General features: G+C 38.8%; 2 protein-coding genes and 1 long non-coding RNA gene across 3 annotated transcripts; 2 read left to right on the top strand and 1 right to left on the bottom strand.

The window, feature by feature from the left end:
- Window positions 1–713: 713 nt before the first annotated feature.
- On the bottom strand, window positions 714–10,478 carry dcaf13 (ddb1 and cul4 associated factor 13). The gene is made up of 11 exons (XM_017453877.3): window positions 10,269–10,478; window positions 9,586–9,785; window positions 9,266–9,373; window positions 9,025–9,114; window positions 8,066–8,221; window positions 7,357–7,434; window positions 7,181–7,263; window positions 6,908–7,072; window positions 6,123–6,258; window positions 3,107–3,270; window positions 714–1,122 (listed from the first exon to the last, which is right to left on the bottom strand). The coding sequence occupies exons 1-11, from the start codon at window positions 10,336–10,338 to the stop codon at window positions 1,035–1,037; spliced, it is 1,338 nt and encodes a 445-aa protein (XP_017309366.1). The 5' UTR covers window positions 10,339–10,478; the 3' UTR covers window positions 714–1,034.
- Window positions 1,133–7,038, top strand: LOC124626225 (uncharacterized). The gene is made up of 2 exons (XR_006980924.2): window positions 1,133–1,243; window positions 6,772–7,038. It is a non-coding gene; the product is annotated as an uncharacterized LOC124626225 (long non-coding RNA).
- A 1,386-nt stretch (window positions 10,479–11,864) lies between the features above and the next one.
- On the top strand, window positions 11,865–18,060 carry zgc:101716 (uncharacterized protein LOC492784 homolog). The gene is made up of 6 exons (XM_017453903.3): window positions 11,865–12,063; window positions 12,875–12,970; window positions 13,065–13,208; window positions 14,470–14,744; window positions 15,409–15,541; window positions 17,753–18,060. Exons 1-6 carry the CDS (start codon window positions 11,956–11,958, stop codon window positions 17,927–17,929), a joined length of 933 nt encoding a protein of 310 aa, XP_017309392.1. The 5' UTR covers window positions 11,865–11,955; the 3' UTR covers window positions 17,930–18,060.
- Window positions 18,061–18,155: the final 95 nt, after the last annotated feature.

Here is an 18,155-nt window from a genome sequence, read left to right as displayed (position 1 = left end):
TTAATTTAACCTGTTTGAGGTAAGTTTCACAAAGCCATAATGTTTAGCTATTTGTTTCGTGTCATATCTGTGATTTGTTTATTTGCTACAAAGTAAAAAAAAGCCAGGTGAGCATCCTGTAAGTGTGGTGATTCCATAATTCTTGCCAGGGGGTATATTTGTGCACCAAGCAACAGTAAGAAAACACTGAGGCAGAGGACCGGTATGTCTGCTAGTTAATAATTATCAGCTCCTTGATTTTTTGCCGATCAATTTGACCACAGTCCTGCCCACTTGATTTCTATTGGCTCATAACACACAGGCTTGTGTATTTATGCTAAAGTTGTCCGATATTAATCTACTGTAAGGAAAAGTGCATCTTTCACACCCCATGTCCTATCCCCTTCAGTGAATTGTTTTAACGAGTGTTCATAAATGCTACTAGTAAACAGTCACTTAAACTGTGCGCTACTTAAATCGGAACAACATGCATCTTATAATTGTTGTAATGCTGAACAATACACAAGTCATAATAAAGGTCGTATTAAAGGCAGACTGGGGATTAGAGATAAAGCTGAGGAGACTGAAATGATTGGATTAACAGAGAAAGGACTGAGAATGGCTCTTATTAAAGGGATAAGCTCGTTTCAGCGCTAAGGTAATTATTAGGCATCCAAAATAAATAAATTAATTAATTAAATTCTGAGATGTAGAAAAAGAAATGCCAAGGTAAATTATTATATAAAGTCAATATTTTATTACTTGACATCCTGCTGAGTGGAAAACGAAAAATGTTCTTGAATAAGATTAATGACATCAAGCAGTTCTCAAAAGTTAACAATCGCTAATCATATCCCGGTAAAGAACACGACGCCCCCTAATGAACATGACTGCTGCAGCTGTTCGAGACAGTCCACCACAATGTAGACAAATTGAACCAGCAGTAATTGCTGAAAATGTCTCGGAATGGCAACACCGCACAGCTGCATGGAGCAAAAAGTCTTTTTATATGAATGTGTGTGTGTGTGATTGAAGCTCCTCTAGGCAGTGACGTGTTATTCCACTACAGTTACCACATGTTTCTCCTTCTCGGTCACCAAGGGAACGGAGTCCGGCTTGCTGTGTTTGCGTACGTTTTGTTCTCTGAAGAGAGACAGACAGAGAGAGAGAGAGAGAGAGAGAGAGAGAGAGAAGATAGACAAAGAGAGACGGACAGTGAGAATGATGCATGACTCAAACAGATTTCGTTTTCTCCTTAGCACAGGTGAGTCAAACACGCTCGTATAATGCTGCTATAACACTAACTATTGTTTTGGCATGCACTGAGTAAGCTTGAGCAAACATTTACAGCAAGAACATAGAAATCCTGGTCGCTATGAAGATCTGGTGAAGGACCAAGAGAACAGCAACATACACAAAACCAGGCCTGGGTGATATTTTATATTTTTTTTTTTACAGCTGATCTGGATGCATGTTATACGAAAAATATTTACTATGAAAATGTCGTTTAGGAAAAATAAATAAATAAATAAATGAAACTCAACATTGACCGTTATCAAAAGATTTGATTCACGTGTTACTAATTAATTGCACTGCTCTCAAATTCTCGGACTCGGCCCTAGTTGTGCTTGCACTTGGCATTCAGAAAAACGAGAGTTGGCAAAGGCTTTCTCCGCTCCCCTGCAAGCTCACAGGGAGCGATAAAGCCTGGCACACAGCTAGGAGATCCGCGAGGACCTTTCTGCTGCCTGCTGGTGCTCCTGTGCCAAAGCGGTGTGTGCCAAAACGGATAAAGCACTACCACTTGAATACTAGCCTTCTGTAGGAATAACCATTAGGACTGTAAAATATGGACAAAAAAAATCTGATACTCATTTGATATCATGACAGAAGTAATAAGTTAATACTACATTAAATGCAGTAAAATATAGTATATTGTTATAAAGTTGATGCTTTGCCAAGAAAGGATGAATACCAAATACTATTTGACATATGTTTTAGATTTACACTTGAAATTTGCCAACCATGGGGATAATAAATTTTGCACTCATCTGTACACGTACTAGCCACTTTAATAGGAACTCCTGCACAACTGTTCGTTTATGCAACTATCCAACCAGCCAATCATATTCATGCAGAGCGATGCATAACATTCCGCAGATGCAGGTCAAAAGCTTCAGTTAATGTTTATATCAAACATCAGAATGAGGGGAAAAATATTATCTCTCTAGACATTACCAAAAAAAAAAAAAAAAAACAACCACCAGTGAGCACCAGTTCTGCTGTTGATAAGAGAGCTCAGAAGACAATTAGCTCAAAAGACTGGTTCGAGCTGACAGGAAGGTTACGGTAACTCAAATAACCACTTTTTACGGTAAGCGGAAAAGAATGCACAGAACGCACAAAAGGCAAATCTTGGCCAACAACAGCAGAAAGCCATAATGGGTTCCACTCCTGTCAGCTAAGAACAAGAATCTGAGGCTACAGCGAGCCCAAGCTCACCAAAATTGGCCCGCTGAAGACTGGAATAATGTCACTTGGTCTGATTTCAAGCAGACAGTAGGGCCGGAATTTAGCATCAACAGCATGAATCCATGCCTTATGGTAACAGTTATGGCTTGTGGTGGTGGTATAATAGTACGGGGAATGTTTCTGACGACATGCATCCCTTCACAGCCACAATTTACACACCATATAATGGCTACTTCCAACATAATAATTCGCCAAGCCATTTCAAACTGGTTCCGTGAACATGACAGTAAGTACAGTGTAATACAGGGCCTTCCTGGTCCCCAGGCCTCATTCTAAAACGCATGGATGTGCAGCTGACAAATCTGCAGCAGTTATCTGATGCAGCAAACATGGACCAGGATTTCAAAGGAATGTTTCCAACACCTTGTGGAATCCATGCCATGAAGAACTTAAGCTGTTCTGAGAGCAGAGAGGGGTCCTACCAAGTGTTAGTATGGCATTCCTAATAAAGTGCCTGGTTGGTGTATAGTCAAGAGCCGTAATCTATTACACAATATAATTCATGGAACAAAACAACGTTCAGCCAAACTCGTATGTTAAATCAGTGTATAGCTAGCACCAAAAAGGAAGTTGCTGAGTTGAGGAGGCGACTTACTTCCTGCGTCTGGCCTCCTTCATCTCCCGTAGCTCTCGTTTCTGTTTGAAGATGTCTCTGGGCAGGTGGCGATGGCGGGCGATGCGCTTCACCTGCGGGTGGTGCTGGAACTTCTCCTTCAGCTTCTGGTTGTAGTGTATGGCGGCCTTTTCTCTAGCTGTGAGCTGTGGAAGGAGAAACAGTAGCATTGCTTAATTTAGGTCCATTACGCAAAAATTGGTGGGTGGGAATTTTTCGATTAATATAGTTCTGCATTGGCGCTAACAGTAAAGGATGCTTCTGACATCAAACAACTGGTATGCTAAAGACAAACACTTGCCAGAAAGAAACTACCAATAACCTATTTAATTTATCATTAAACTCATTTATTATTGTCCTTTGCATTTGAAGCATGTACCGTTAAACCACGTGTACTACATCTGACATGCTTTTAAAAGTAAAATAAAAATAAAAATTCACTAAAAAAACAAGTTGCTCATTCTAACAACACCAAGAACACCACCTCCGTCTCCTTTCTTTCAGCGTCCCATAAACCCCTCCTCTCGTTTCACGTCCAAGTGCCCCTCAGCTGAAAGCTTTCATTCTAATTAAAAGCAATGATTTCTTTACCCGCCACCAAATGCAATTCATTTAAAGCTAACAGATGCTGATGCTCTGCTTCACTCGACAAAACCAAGAGGCCTGTTAAACCGTAATTACACTGTTCTTATCAACAAGCACGTGAAGCCTGTATAAACCAGAGTACTAACATTAACCTCTGCAATATTTAGCATTCAGCACATGGAAACTGCTACTCTAACTTACAAAGCCATGAGAGTGAAGTCTCCTTCTGTAAATGTTAAATAAACGTCTCTTTTCATAGAAAATTTCATCATGCTGTCCCCCCCAAAACTATTGGATCGGCAATGTCAATTCATTTGTTTTCACTGTAGACATTTGGGTTTGAAACCATGGATTCATGGTTGGGTATGAGAAGAGAGTTTAGAATTTCAGCTTTAGTTTCCTGGAATTTCTATGTAGACGTGTTAAACGCCATAGAACATGGCACATTTTGTATCAGACCACCCAATTTCTAGGCGAGCAAAAATATTGGAACATGCGACTGACAAGTGTTTCTTGTTACCCAGGTTTGTCCTGTTAGATTGATTGTTTAAACAATAAATAGCTCTGAACATTTACTCTTGGTTTCAGCCTACAGTTTCACCTGTGAAGACTGCATTTGTTGGTAAAAAGGATAAGCAGACATGAAGATCAGAGAGCTGTCTATGGGAGAAACCCCAAGCCATTTTGAAGCTGAGAAAAGAGCGGGGGGGATTAAAATCAAATGAATGAATTGTCCTTGCTGTCCCAATAGTTTCAGAATGGACTGTCAGGTTTTGTGGAGCATTCACCATACAAGTCGCTGTCAGTGAGCTGTTACTATAGAAACGCTGTTGTGTTAGAACGAGTGCATTAATGTAAACCTGCAACTAAAGTGGTCATCCAAATTCTTTCGTGTGCGTTTTGGAGAAAGAAGAACAGCTGGTGTTTAACATTTTGCTAAATCACGCAAGTCACCTGACTTCCCAACACTGCCCTGTCATCCATAGAAAACTCTCGAGGCTTGATTCAGCGTCTCCTCTGCATTTAATTAAAAACCATCCTGATAGTTTGATGCTTCATGTTTTTCCCCTCAGAGTGACTCTACTTTAAGTGATTGGATGATTTAAAGTGCTGATGAGCGCACTGCTTGTCCAGTGCAGTTAAGATCGTTAGAATAAATCTTAGCTTATTTAACGTATATAGTGCTGTGAGGAGCCAAATTCGAGACCAGTCCATGAGGCTAAAGGAGGATGGAGAGAGCTTTATGATGAATATGGGACTCGCTCAACAGTGCTCCTTCATCAATATAAAATGTTTGTAATATTATATTACACTCACCACCGGTCAAAAGTTTGGAGACTGAAATGTTTCTCCTGATCTTAAAAACCTTTTGATCTGAAGGTGTATGATTGAATGTTTGAAATCTGTGCTGTAGACAAATATAATTGTACCAACATATTCATTTCTTTCATTAGAAAACTAACATCTTATTTACAAAAGTTTTTTTTTTTTTAAATGGCTGATTTTAGCAAAATATTCAGAAAAAGCAGCCAATAAGAGTCCAGCGTCTGTGGGAACTCCTTTAATACTGTTTAAAAAGCATCTCAGGGAAATTCCTCAAGAAATCAGTTGAGAAAACGCCGAGAATACATTTCTGGAAATTCTTGGCAAAAACGGTGTCTACATTGAAGAAGCTAAAATATTAAATTATTTTGGATTTTTAATCACAACATAATTCTCATAGTCCCATTTGTGTTACTCCAGAGTTTTGATGACTTTATTATCAATATTCTAAAACTTTTGACCGGTAGTGTGTATATGCATACGGGAATATATGCACAATATAAAATGATATAAACTTATAATTACATAGTTATTATACTGAAGCTTCTGTATCTGTTTTTTTAAAGCAGGTCTGGCAGTAGGAAATTTGATGTCGGAGTTGTAGTGTTCATTTTGTTATCTGTATCATAAAATCGCATTACAGCACTTTGACGAGAGAAACCAGGTCCTTACTTGGCAAAGGCTGAACAGTGGCCACACTGCCATAAAGTCACTTACTGAGAGTAATGCTGTTTCTTATTGCACATTATTCTAAATGCTTGGCAGCAGCATCTACTGTTGATCCTGGCAGGGTTCAACAAACTGGCATTCGAGCCACGGCCGAGGAAAACGCAAACTTCGTTGATCAAATCCAGTTGTACGACGTAGAAGAGTTTTAGCAGTGAATTAACTACTTGAATTCATGTGCGCTGTCAAACGAGACGGCCAAATCATCACAAGATTAACGACTTTCTATCTCACCATCTTACAGAAAATGCAAGAGATATTGAAATCTTTTTTCTGAAGCAGCAGAAACTGCTTGGCGTCAAACATCGAAAGTACGGTAGAGGAGTTCGTCCCTCGTTTAATTCTCGGTAGTAAAAGCTCTCACCACTCCCAGTTTCTCCGAGGCATTGGCCTTCCAGATGCGGATGTTCATCTCGTCTGAGCCGCTCAGGATGTACTTGTCGTCCGCTGACCATCTCACACAGATGACGTGCTGCATGCGCTTGGTGTGGTACACCTCCCTGGACAAAACGGCAAAATCGTTTGTTAAGATAAAACACTATTGATGAACTGAACTAAAGCAACATGCACTTTATATTACATTATATTGCCTATAAAAGTTTGAGACTGCATCCTGTACATACACTACATTACATACGCTGATTAAATCATTTGATTAAAGGAACTGCTAGAATTTTTTTTTTTTTTAAATCAAAAGTCAAAAATTATTCAAACATCTACAGTACATCTATCAGAGCAGCAACATTGTTTTGATAAAACTACTGAGGGGTAAAAATGTCTTCTTAAAGCAACAGTACTGCATCGCTTTCATTTATAATTCACCGTTCTTTATCTCATTTGAAGCCAATGACCCATGATCCTGATTGGTGGAAAATTACAGCTTAACCTTTATCTGTTTCACAGCTCAGACACCAGAGATTCCTTCCATAAAACGTTAAATAAACATCTCTTGAGAGAAAAATTCACCATATCAATGATTACACACATTTTTATCCGTTTTTATCTCTTTACAGAAACCTGAAAACCCTGTCTGAAGTGCTGTAACAGAAAAGTGACCGATCAGACTCGAGAATCCACGGTGGTATGGATTACAGACCGCTCGCACTGTACAGCTGTATAAGGACGGACGATCCGACTCTCCTCACTCACCTGCTGTGGCCGCTGTGTTTGGGGAAGATGCGAACCGTCTTGTCAAAACTGGCTGACACAAACTCTCTTCCCGTGGGCGAGTAGTCCACATCAAGCACAGCGGAGACATGGTCCATGTGTACTGTAACTGGTGTGTCCAGACGCCTCATGTCATAGGTGTACAGACTGAATGAAGAGAGGTAATAATTACTCCGTGCATGAATACGACACTCTGTGCTCGCTCGGCATTTCGTCGTTATCTCTACATCAAATATTAAACGTCATGTGACTCACTTATAGTCCTCATTGGAGCATGTGAAATTATATGCTTCCATGGGGTTCCAGCAAAGTGTGTTACTTCTCAATTGCATTACAACCTGAAATAGTGGACAGCGTCATCATCATCATCATCATCAAGAGGGAAAAAAACAAAAAAGCAACAGGCATGAATGCGAAGAGCGTGTCGATACCTTTTTAAGTGGAGCCGACTCTCTCGTATCATACAGTACAATACTTCTGTCCGAGGCGCAACTGGCAAGGAGTTCAGTCTGCAAACGCATTCGCAATGGTAACATTTTAAATATCTTCACAGCATCGTAAAGAAAAATGTTTCAATTGAGATGGAAGTATGGACTACATGGCCGAAAGGTACGTACACCGGACCATCACACCCATATGTGCATTTTGAACACCTCATTCTAGATTTAGTCCCCCTTTTTGCTGGTATAATAACCTCCACTCTTCTAAGAAAGCGTTCCACTAGAGTTTGGCTGTGGGGATTTGTGATTATTCAGCCACAAGAACATTAGTGAGGTCAGGCACTGATGTTGAGGAAGGTGAGGAGGCCTGGGGATGCAGCCGGCATTCAAGTTCATCCCAAAGGTGTTCAGCGAGGTTGAGGTTCAGGCCACTCAAGATCTTCCAGTCCGACTTTGGCAAACCATGTCTTCATGGAGCTGGCTTTGTGCACAGGGGCTTTGTCATGCTGGAACAGGTTTGGGCCTCTTAGTTCCAGTTAAGGGAAACTTTATGCATCCAACTTTGTGGCAACGGTTTCAGCAAGAACCACAAATAGGTGTAATGGTCAGGTGTCCATGAACTTTTGGTCATATAGTTTACGTTCACATTGTATTCATTCATTCATTCATTCATTCATTCATTCATTCATTCATGTCTCACCTCCACGGGGTTATATCGAACGCAGCTGAAGCTGTCCACACCCCAGCTGAAAGAACGAATGGGGCTGCTCCTCTGCTCGTCCCAGATGTCCACCGTCTGGCCACATGTTGCGAAAGTGCCTTCACTCTGGTGATGGTCAATGCCTGTGTACACAGCCTGCACGTAACATAAATAAACCCAGCACAGTTACCGCAGGAGTCAATGCACAGTGAAAGAAATGATTTAATGAGTCTCTATCAGGCCTGCTACCAATTCATATAATAAACACGACAAATAAAATCAAACAATCGGCCTATGAAATACAAAGCGCATTTTGTTGTCGGGTTCCTCGGCATGCATATGCAAAATGGTTTAGGACACAGGAGCAAATCTGATGAGAAAATCAAAATAGTCTAATCAAGTGGTCACTGAATGGTTGTCTTTGTTGTCACATAGCCACTGTAGACCATTCAAATAACCACTCTTTACGACCGTGGTGAGCAGAAAAGCATCTCTGGACAAACAACATATTGAAGGTTACAATAACAGAACAGGAATCTGAGATTACAGTGAGGACATGCTCACTGGATGGGTTTTTTCCCCCGCCTTTTGTTTTTTGCACAATTCTGTGTAAACTCTAGAGACTGTGACATTTATAAATCCCCAGGAGAAAAGCAGTTTCTGAAATACTCAAACCAGCCCGTCTGGCACCAACAACCATGCCACGGTCAAGGTCAATGAGAGAATCCTACACCCCGCCGATTTTGATGTTTGATATAAACACTAGCTGAAGCTTTTTACCTGAATCTTGTAGGACTTGATGCACTGTGCTGCTAGCACATGATTGGCTAATTGGAATAATTGCATTAATAAAGAGAACAATAATAAAGTGGCAACAGATGTCCCAAAAACTGATTCAACATGGCCAAATAAAGTATGACGAATAGATTACTTCCAATTTAAAGAATGAAATCATATACCTTCCCAAGTATAGTAGTCAGTGGTTCCTCCTGCACCCCATAACCAGGGGCCTCCATGTTCCATTGCTTAATGGTCTTATCGTCTCCTACCTGCCACAGGAAATACGGAATAAGACTTCTTGCGATGGATACGACATGTTATGTCAAAAAAGTAGATATATACAAATGAATTTCAGAGATCAGAAAGATCTGCAGATTGATAAACGCACAGACACAGTGCCAGGAAAGCGTGCTGAAGTACCGTGAAAAACGAAGTTCCACAAAAGCGTGAGCATATTCCCCTGACGAAGCCTTCATGCGCTTGGATCGTTCGCAGACATTCCCGCTTGCTCAGGTTCCAAAGCTTTACCTATCATAAAAAAACACAAAGCATGAGCAATACGAGAAAACGTTAATCATCACTCACGATCCAAGTTGAAACTTAACAGATCAAGTGTTTTAAATTTCGCTACAACTAGGACACCGTTAAAGCTCGGATGTTGGTTATAAAGATTAGTGTGCAAGTCATTCCGGATGGAGTAGTCCCTGAAGTCTGTATAATAACGTCAACTGGTGGTATACCTGTCCATCACAAGCTCCGGACAGCACAGTGGAGAGACTCTTGGTGTGCCTGGCGATGCAGTTGACGCCGTCTCTGTGGCCGTCCAGTGACGCCACGAAGGGCTTCGCGAACAGCCGATCGAGCTTAGTGGCATTCAGGGCTCTGGTGTATTCCCTCGGGACCTCAAACGGATGAAGAGTAGGATCGTAATTCCTGGGAACTATAGAAACAAACGAAAATGACAGATTCAAATTCAACCGATCCTAATAAAGTTATCACGCTGAAAGGATGTATTCTGCAATGAGACGTTTATTTAATATTAATGGAAGGAGTCTCCAATGTCAGTGTTTAATACAAGGTTGGGGTTTGCGTTTTGCCGTGTCTCAGTAACATGACATGGTGTATTTTTCCTTCATCTATCTATTTTTTTTTTCAAAATATACAAAGAAATTGGTTGGTTAGTGTTTATAGCTGCTGTTCTTATGTAAATAAGAACAGGGACTGTATAAGAGAACTAATACACTTCAGCATGTGCTGTTATAGGGAAATAATCAACGACAGGATGCTGTGATGCAGCTTGACATGAAGAAGAGTTAGTGCTCCCACCCTGACCTTCAGTCACTAAATTATTATTTATTTAGTGCACCCTCTATGAGGGTTCAGCCCTCGTGTAACATTAGCTTAGCATAAGCAGTACACTCACCGCGCTGTATATCTTTTGAAGTTTCTCGAACATAATCGTCCGGGTTCCGACAAAGCACTTTCACCTTCATAACGCTTTATTAAGTGTTTATTAGGCGTCTATTCGCTGAATTATTAGACAGCGTATAATTTATAATGAAGTAACGCAACCACGAACCAAACGTGCGTGTTTACGTGGTGACGCGTTAGTGCACGCTGGTCACGTGGTGCCCTGAACGCATTATGGGATAGACCGGGTGACAAAATGGCGCTGCTGCCCCCTGCTGTCGGAGTGGCGGAAAGGGCTTTATGTTTGCAAAAGGGTGCAAAAGTTTGCTTCCCCACACAAAACGAGTGCAAAATGTAGTCTACATTTAAAGGGATAGTTCACCCGAAAATGAAAATTCTGTTATTAGTTACTCATCCTCGTGTCGTTCCAAACCCGTGAGACTTTCGTTCAAACACTGGAACACAAATAAATACATTTTTAATGAAACCTGGATGATTTACCCTCCATTTACAGTCCAGTAACCAAAATGTTCAAGCTCTAAAAAGTTCATAAAGCCATCGTGAAAGTAATCCATTTGACTCTGGTGGTTTAATCCCAATTTTACGAAATGATAGGAATGCTTTGTGTGTGCACAAAATATCACAAAATATCTTCAGTTCTGCATAGATCTCTGACACACATTTACGAGAGAACCACAACGTATGCGTTATTGTGTTTTCAGAAATGGAAGAAACACAAATACACGAACAAAGCCTAAATATGCAGCATATCATTAACAAAAACACCATATGATACTTGAAGATATTTGTAATAGACAGATAGATATATAGAAAAAACCTGCCAACTGATCACTACAACTAAAAACTGAAAAGCTGAATTCGATTAAAAATAATAATAATAGAAAAATAGATTATTTATAATAATAATAGAATAGAATAGAAAAATGCATTGTGTGTGTGTGTGTGTGTGTGTGTGTGTGTGTGTGTGTGTGTGTGTGTGTGTGTGTGCGTGTCTTGTGTATTAAATACTTTAAAATAACACAACTTAACAAGAAGGAATGAAATAAAGAAATAAAAATACATTTTACAGTACAATTTAAAAGATTCAGTATGACATTTACTATCAAATCAGCTGTTTCCAATCAAGGTATGTAATATTTATTATTTTAAAAAATGTTTTAAAAAGAGACATCACCATTCTAGCAATATCTCATATAAGTATATTCAGACATAATTTACCATGATATCAATATAATAGCATTATATTACCCACTCATAATATAGCAAGATAGGAGACCTGAAAAAAGAGGCAAAATGAATAAAAGCCTATATTTATATCATATTCATTATTTGTTAATACACTATATGGCCAAAAGTCATATACAACATCCTATACAACTGTGTTTCCAATCACATATGGTGGTAATAGTAAGATATCCACATACCTTTGCCTATCTTAAAATGACATATTTTCACAGTATGCATTTTTTAAACTCCTGTCTTTAGCATACATCTTTAAATATTCTGTATTCCTGTTATAGCGTGTAATGTACAAACCGCGTGGCGTCCATTAGAGGGCGCTCTGACAAACTGAACTGTTATTCAGCCGGTGTTTGTCTGTCGCAGAAGAAGCTCCAGTTCACGCAGGCAGGGTGTAGTAAACACTGGAGGAAGCATGTAACTTTACTGTGTTTTAGATCATGGAAATTTTCGGGAGCACGTTTGATGATTCGGTATTTGAGGAATCGCGAAACAGGGATTTATTCACCGATCTTCCCGCATATACACCTAAAACCTGCGAGCCAGAGGTGAGCAACTGCAGCACATAGAGCACATCTTACTTAAATAATTCAAAACAGCAACATTTAGACAATCTTCTCCTCACCAATAATGCCTTTCGGTCTAAAGACACGTGTCAAAACACATTTGGCAGCTGTGATGACTATTCCTTTAATATTTGTGGACAGTAAATACTATTCCTTTAATATTTGTGGACAGTAAATACTATTCCTTTAATATTTGTGGACAGTAAATACTATTCCTTTAATATTTGGGGGGTGGGGTTTCTAAATACTATTCCAAATACTATTCCTTTAATATCTGGGGACAGTAAACCCTATTCCTTTAATATGTGGGGACAGTAAATACTATTCCTTTAATATGTGGGGACAGTGATGAATATTTATTTAATATTTGGGGACAGTAAATACTATTCCTTTAATATTTGGGGACATTGATGGATATGTATTTAACATGTGCAGACAGTAAACACTATTCCTTTAATATTTGGGGGCACTGATGAATAGTTAATATTTGGGAGCAGTAATCACCGATATTTGGGGGCAGAAAACACCATTCCTTTCATTTTTGGGGACAGTGATGACTTTTCCTTTAATATTTGTGGACAGGTTATTGTTTCTATAGTAACAGCTCATTCAGAAAGACTTATATAGGACTTGTACAAAGAAAAACACACAGTATGTGTATATAAATGTATCATTTAGTGACACTGGAAGGAAACTTGTTTATGAACAGCTAGTATTGTGTCAATACTTTCACTTATTTTTTCTTTTTTAAATAATGTTCTGTGCATATTTACTTCCTGTCTTTTGGCTGTAGTGGTTTTGTCATTATGAAAAATTCGAAGATGAGCTAGATGAACAGAAAACTATGAAGTTCCGGGCGGATCTGAAATACAGGAAAAAACAATATCAGGTGAGTCATCGATACGCGAACGAACAAATCTATTTTATATCATGTGATTTTTGTCCCAGTTTACACACTGTGGTTTCTGGTTGAATTTTCACAGGAAGCTATAGACGACTACACAGTGTGCCTTCCTCTGGTGCCTAATAATAATCTGTCTATGAAAAGAGATGTGTTGGAGGGAATGGCACGGTGCTACAGACATCTGGGAAAGAGCGGACAGGCCCTAGAGATCTGTGAGAAACTGGTAGGCTACAACAGGTCCTGCATAACTGATACAGTGATATTTTATAGGTGCTGTGAATACATGTATCACTTTTCTGAGCACATAATGAGAGTCACCAGTTAGGCCTGTCACGATAATTATGTTATCGACTTATCGTACGATGTACGGACATGACCTCGATCATTTTTGCTGACCTCGATATTGCCTATTGTGTTTACATGTGTTTGTTTACAAAATGTCACCACCGTTTTAGCCATTTTAGTCCTTTCGTCTGCTCTAGGGCTGTCAAATTTAAGATACAAATGCACATTCGAATGCAAAAACTACTCATTTGAATTAAAACACTGTTGGAAAAAAAAGTCACGTTTTTGCTGATAAATGTTTAAGATAATATGTAAGATCTGTGAATATTTGGTCAATTAAAAGACCATTGAGTAATATTCGATGCCATTTTAGTCAGAGTAAAATTAACTAAAATTAATAAATATAACATGACAAAATATTGACTAAATTTAAAGGATATTTTCCTAAAAACTGTGTGAAAATTAACACTAGAACCGGCCTGAGAGCCTAGGTGAAAGCTTTTGATTTCATAATTTTATGCACTTTAGTTAAAAATATAAATGCACTTTGTTAACAGCCAGGTTTGTTCTTTGCAGTGAACAATATAACAGAGCTGTTTGTATTTATTCTTTGCGCCCTCTGGTGGACTGTTGATTAAAAAAATCTGGTGGTCACTGAATATAAAGATTTAAATACTAAAGTCTTTAGAATTCGAATATAATTTGAAATATTTGGAAATATTTAAGCGAATAATTCAAATTGAGTTTTCAGCCCTGTTGTCAGCGCTAGTCTGCTCTCCGGGGCTCAAGCAGCTTCTCCACACACAGAGCGGACAGCGATAGGTGAAGAAATATGTTAATCAAGGCGATATTCCAATGTCTGAATATTCTTAAGAATTAAAAGTTGATTGGTCTTTGACAGGGTGTACTTGCATTATTATGCTATTATATTATCATTATATCAGTGGCATAAAATGTTCTTAAAATGACAATAATATTGTTTATCGCAATTATTTTTAGGACAATATATCACCCGACAAAAGTAGTTATCATGACAGGCCGGTCACCAGTAGACCCATTTATTATGTAAGGAATAAAGCATAACAAAACGTGCTGTTATAGGAAAATCATCAGCGAGTGATTGTTTCCAGTAACAACATTAAAACATTAAAGTTCACATTAAAATGACCCACTACTGATTCTGTATTTTGGTTTGGCAGAGGAATGAAGCGACCAACACGTGCCACCTGACCTGCGTCCTACAGCTGGAACAGAGCATCCACGAGGGCTGTGGAGACGTCATGAGCAGCATCTCTAGTTTGAAACAGCTTTGCTCTGTTCATCCTTTCAACCCTTGGTACTGGCTGAACCTGGCCACGAGCTACCAAAGCCTGCTGGAGAAAAATACATCACAGACGCCACAGGCCTTCATTCAGCAGCAGCAGGAGGAGAAGGAGGCGCGGCTGAAGGCCTGCATGTGTTTTATTAGAACAAGGTCAGTATGTAGCTTACATAATAGTGATGTGTCGTTTGTAAACGAGTCGAATCATTTAGGTGAACGTTAAAGAGTACATACAGTCCCCTCTGAAAGTATTGGAACAGCAAGGGCAATTTTATTGTTTTCGCTATACGTTGAAGACGATTGGATTGAGATATGAGACGATAGATCATTTCTCCCTTTGATCTCTTCTTCAGGAGGTGAAATGCTGCTCAGCAGGGTTAAGGTCAGGTGATTGGCCTGACTGTTCCAGTACTTTCAGAGGGGAGTGTAATATCCATTAGCTGAAAGTGTTCTGTATTCGTAATTATCTAATGCTGTTTATAAAAGACACAGTACAACATTTGAATCCTAGCAACGTTTAATCAACATAATATATTAACATAACATTATTTAATATTATAATATTAACATAAGATTAACAAAGGAATACTTACTGTATCTAAGAAAGCACCAAACAATGTTTAGCTAGTTTGAAAATTGGCAAGGAGTCATTTAAGAGCCAAATGAGTCAGATCTTACTGGTGAACTGAGTCGATTGTTCTGACTCAGCGAACAGAACCGTAATTCTCATCAATACTATTTAATAACCCTGAAACCTATTTGTTATATGTGAATGGATCAGCATGCCATTTTGACATTACATCCTTTGTCGTTTAAGGCTGCTGATTGAAATATTGAAGATTCAGCAGTTCTCGTTCATCCTGGAAAGGAGCATGAAAACCCTTCAGGCCATTGAGGCGTCTCTGCAGGAGATGCAGCTCAAAGAGGAAACACTCCGACTCATTTCCAAGGTGAGACAGTGACTTGCACATTTGGTAACAACTTGAGTATATTTGGAGTGCGTGTTTATAATTGGTGATGTAATATTTGGTTATTTTTGAAGACTACATTGCATGTATCCTTCTCTTCAAAGAGAAAGTGTGCAGTTCTCTCCCTCAGCAAAGAGTGCATAATAAAATGAAAAACAAACAAAGCTGTTCTTTTATTATTTGAAGAGCTGTGTTTGTTTGTACGTAACTTGTATTCATTTCCATAGTTAAATTTAACTAGCTAACACAACATAGTCTTAGTTTAATAGGTGTGTAGAATTTGTTAGCTAGTTTTATTTTGGTAGCTACACCACTAGTCAAAAGGTTTTTGAACACCCTTATATTTGATCACATTCTGTTTAATTGGACCTTCTGATCTAGATATATCATATACAGGCTTGGAGAGTGACGGAATACATGTAACAGCTTTACGTAATCAGGAGGCAAAAAACTGGTAACTAATCCGTTACAGTTACGTCAAAAAACAGAGTAATCAGATTACAGGTACATTTTGGGGAAAAAATGGGAATACTATCAGGATTACAGTTTTTTTCATTGAAAATCAAAGAAATGAATCTCTTGACATAACACAATATAGACAGATTCTTGATTATATTTCTGTTTCTCTCTTGCCAATCGTGACTCACACGAGCAACCTCCTGGTGCATGCACAAATAAATTGTGTGCGCATATTTGCATCGCTTTAACCCCCCTCTCCCGCCTTCTCGCAAACCAATCGGTCGATTATAAAAGGCTTGCAGCAACTATTGGCCAAATTCCTGCCTCTTAACCATTAGCGTACTCTGAGCGAGTGCATGAAGGTGAAGCGCTGTTCTGTACTGCGTCAAAAACAATGCCCATGGCCATATAAGGTCATTTTTAATTTCATGATATCACATTGCTTCGTATTCCATGGTCATTCAAACGTGTAAATGATGGCAGAAGGTACACTCGTGGCATCTGGGATTTATTCCATGGACTTTCAAAAGAATGTAGGAATAATTGTAAAATGTGGGCAGAGTGAAACCAATTTTATTTATATATATTTATGTGATGCTAATAGTGTGAGTTTTTCAGTGTACTAAAGTCTGTATTCATAGAAAAAAAAGTGTCCTCTCTTTTGGAAAACCAGAATATGGTCACTCTCACTTTTGTGATGTAATGTTACCCGCAATAGGGTCAGTTATCTTTTATTCATTTATTTATTTATTTTATGAAAAACAAACCTGAACATTGAACATGTTTTAAGCTTAAGAAAGCTCTAAATAAAAGTATTTTAGATCATATTGCTTTTCTCGTGACTTTATTTACATAAAAAAAGTACTCTAAAAGTAATCAGATTACATTACTTTCATATTGTGATACTTGGATTATGTTACTGATTACATTTTTCATGAAGTAATTGGTAACTGATCTGAATACATTTTTAAAGTTACTCTCCCAAGCCTGACTACAGGGAGAAAATATATGAGAAAGATATACTATATGGCCAAGTTTGTGGACACCTGACCATCTCACCCATACATGGACCTCACCCCAAACTGTTGCTACAAAGTTTGAAGCATACCATTGTATAGAATGTCTTTGTATGGTGTAGCATTACAATTTCCCTTCATTGGAACTAAGAGGCCCAAACGTGTTCTAGCATGACAATGCCCCTGTGCACAAAGCCAGCACCATGAAGACATGGTGTGGAAGAACTCGAGTGTCCTGCACAGAGCCCTGACCTCAACCCCACTGAACTCCTTTGAGATGAATTTGAAGCACCTCAGGCCTCCTCACGTAACATAAGTACCTGACTTGACAAAAATCCCCTCAGCCATGTTCCAAAAGCTTTCCTAAAAGAGTGGAGGTTATTATAACAGCAAAGTGGAGACTAAATCTCGAAGAAGACGTTCAACCAGCAAGGTGTGCTGTTCAGGTATCCACAAACTTTTAGCCATATAGTGTAGATATGGACAAAATACAATTCCAGTGTGTAATACAATTCCATGATAATATCATAAACAGTGATTAAAAGCAGACTAATTTAATATGGCACATGTATACAAGCATGAACAAGCAATGGTGTATTACAGGCAATCAATATAATTACACTATTATTATCATCAAGCTTCAATTTTTGTATTTCTACCTCAGATTTAGGCTTGAGGACTGTGTGTTTAAAAGGTTGCTCTGATGTTGTAAATGCAGGTAATGGCCGAAGATCTGAACCCAGAGAAGATGCGTGAAGAGAACCAGGATGGTGAGGGTTTATCGAGTCTTACCATTAAGGACTTTGAGGAAAGGTGGTGGAACAAACTACATGCCTGCCTGCTGATGAAAGAGAATACAGTTGTATCGAGTGATAAGGAACTGGAGACGGGGTGAAAATGAACACCAAGGATTTTACTATAAAAATGCCTTTTAATCGATTTGTACAGTGATGCAGGTTTTAATGGTTTGGTGTTATGAAAAATGTTTTGGGATTTTACAAATAAAGATTTTAAATGTTTACTATATGAGCTGTGAATACTGTATAATTGTGTGTATTCTCACATACTGACGGATAACCGAAAGCATTAATGAGTTTCCTTGCACGTGCTGTGTCCAGGAC

The sequence above is a fragment of the Ictalurus punctatus genome, chromosome 23 (assembly GCF_001660625.3).
Source record: "Ictalurus punctatus breed USDA103 chromosome 23, Coco_2.0, whole genome shotgun sequence".
Lineage (NCBI taxonomy): Eukaryota > Metazoa > Chordata > Actinopteri > Siluriformes > Ictaluridae > Ictalurus > Ictalurus punctatus.
This window is presented reverse-complemented; position numbering and strand designations above follow the sequence as displayed.

Coding starts and splice junctions, on each gene's coding strand:
- dcaf13 (XM_017453877.3), bottom strand. CDS start 10,338: ATGAAGGTGAAAGTGCTTTGTCGGAACCCGGACGATTATGTTCGAGAA. Junction 9,374..9,585: donor CCGGAGCTTGTGATGGACAG/GTATACCACCAG, acceptor TTTTTATGATAG/GTAAAGCTTTGGAACCTGAG. Junction 7,264..7,356: donor AGTCGGCTCCACTTAAAAAG/GTATCGACACGC, acceptor CCACTATTTCAG/GTTGTAATGCAATTGAGAAG.
- zgc:101716 (XM_017453903.3), top strand. CDS start 11,956: ATGGAAATTTTCGGGAGCACGTTTGATGATTCGGTATTTGAGGAATCG. Junction 12,064..12,874: donor CTAAAACCTGCGAGCCAGAG/GTGAGCAACTGC, acceptor TTTTGGCTGTAG/TGGTTTTGTCATTATGAAAA. Junction 15,542..17,752: donor CACTCCGACTCATTTCCAAG/GTGAGACAGTGA, acceptor TTGTAAATGCAG/GTAATGGCCGAAGATCTGAA.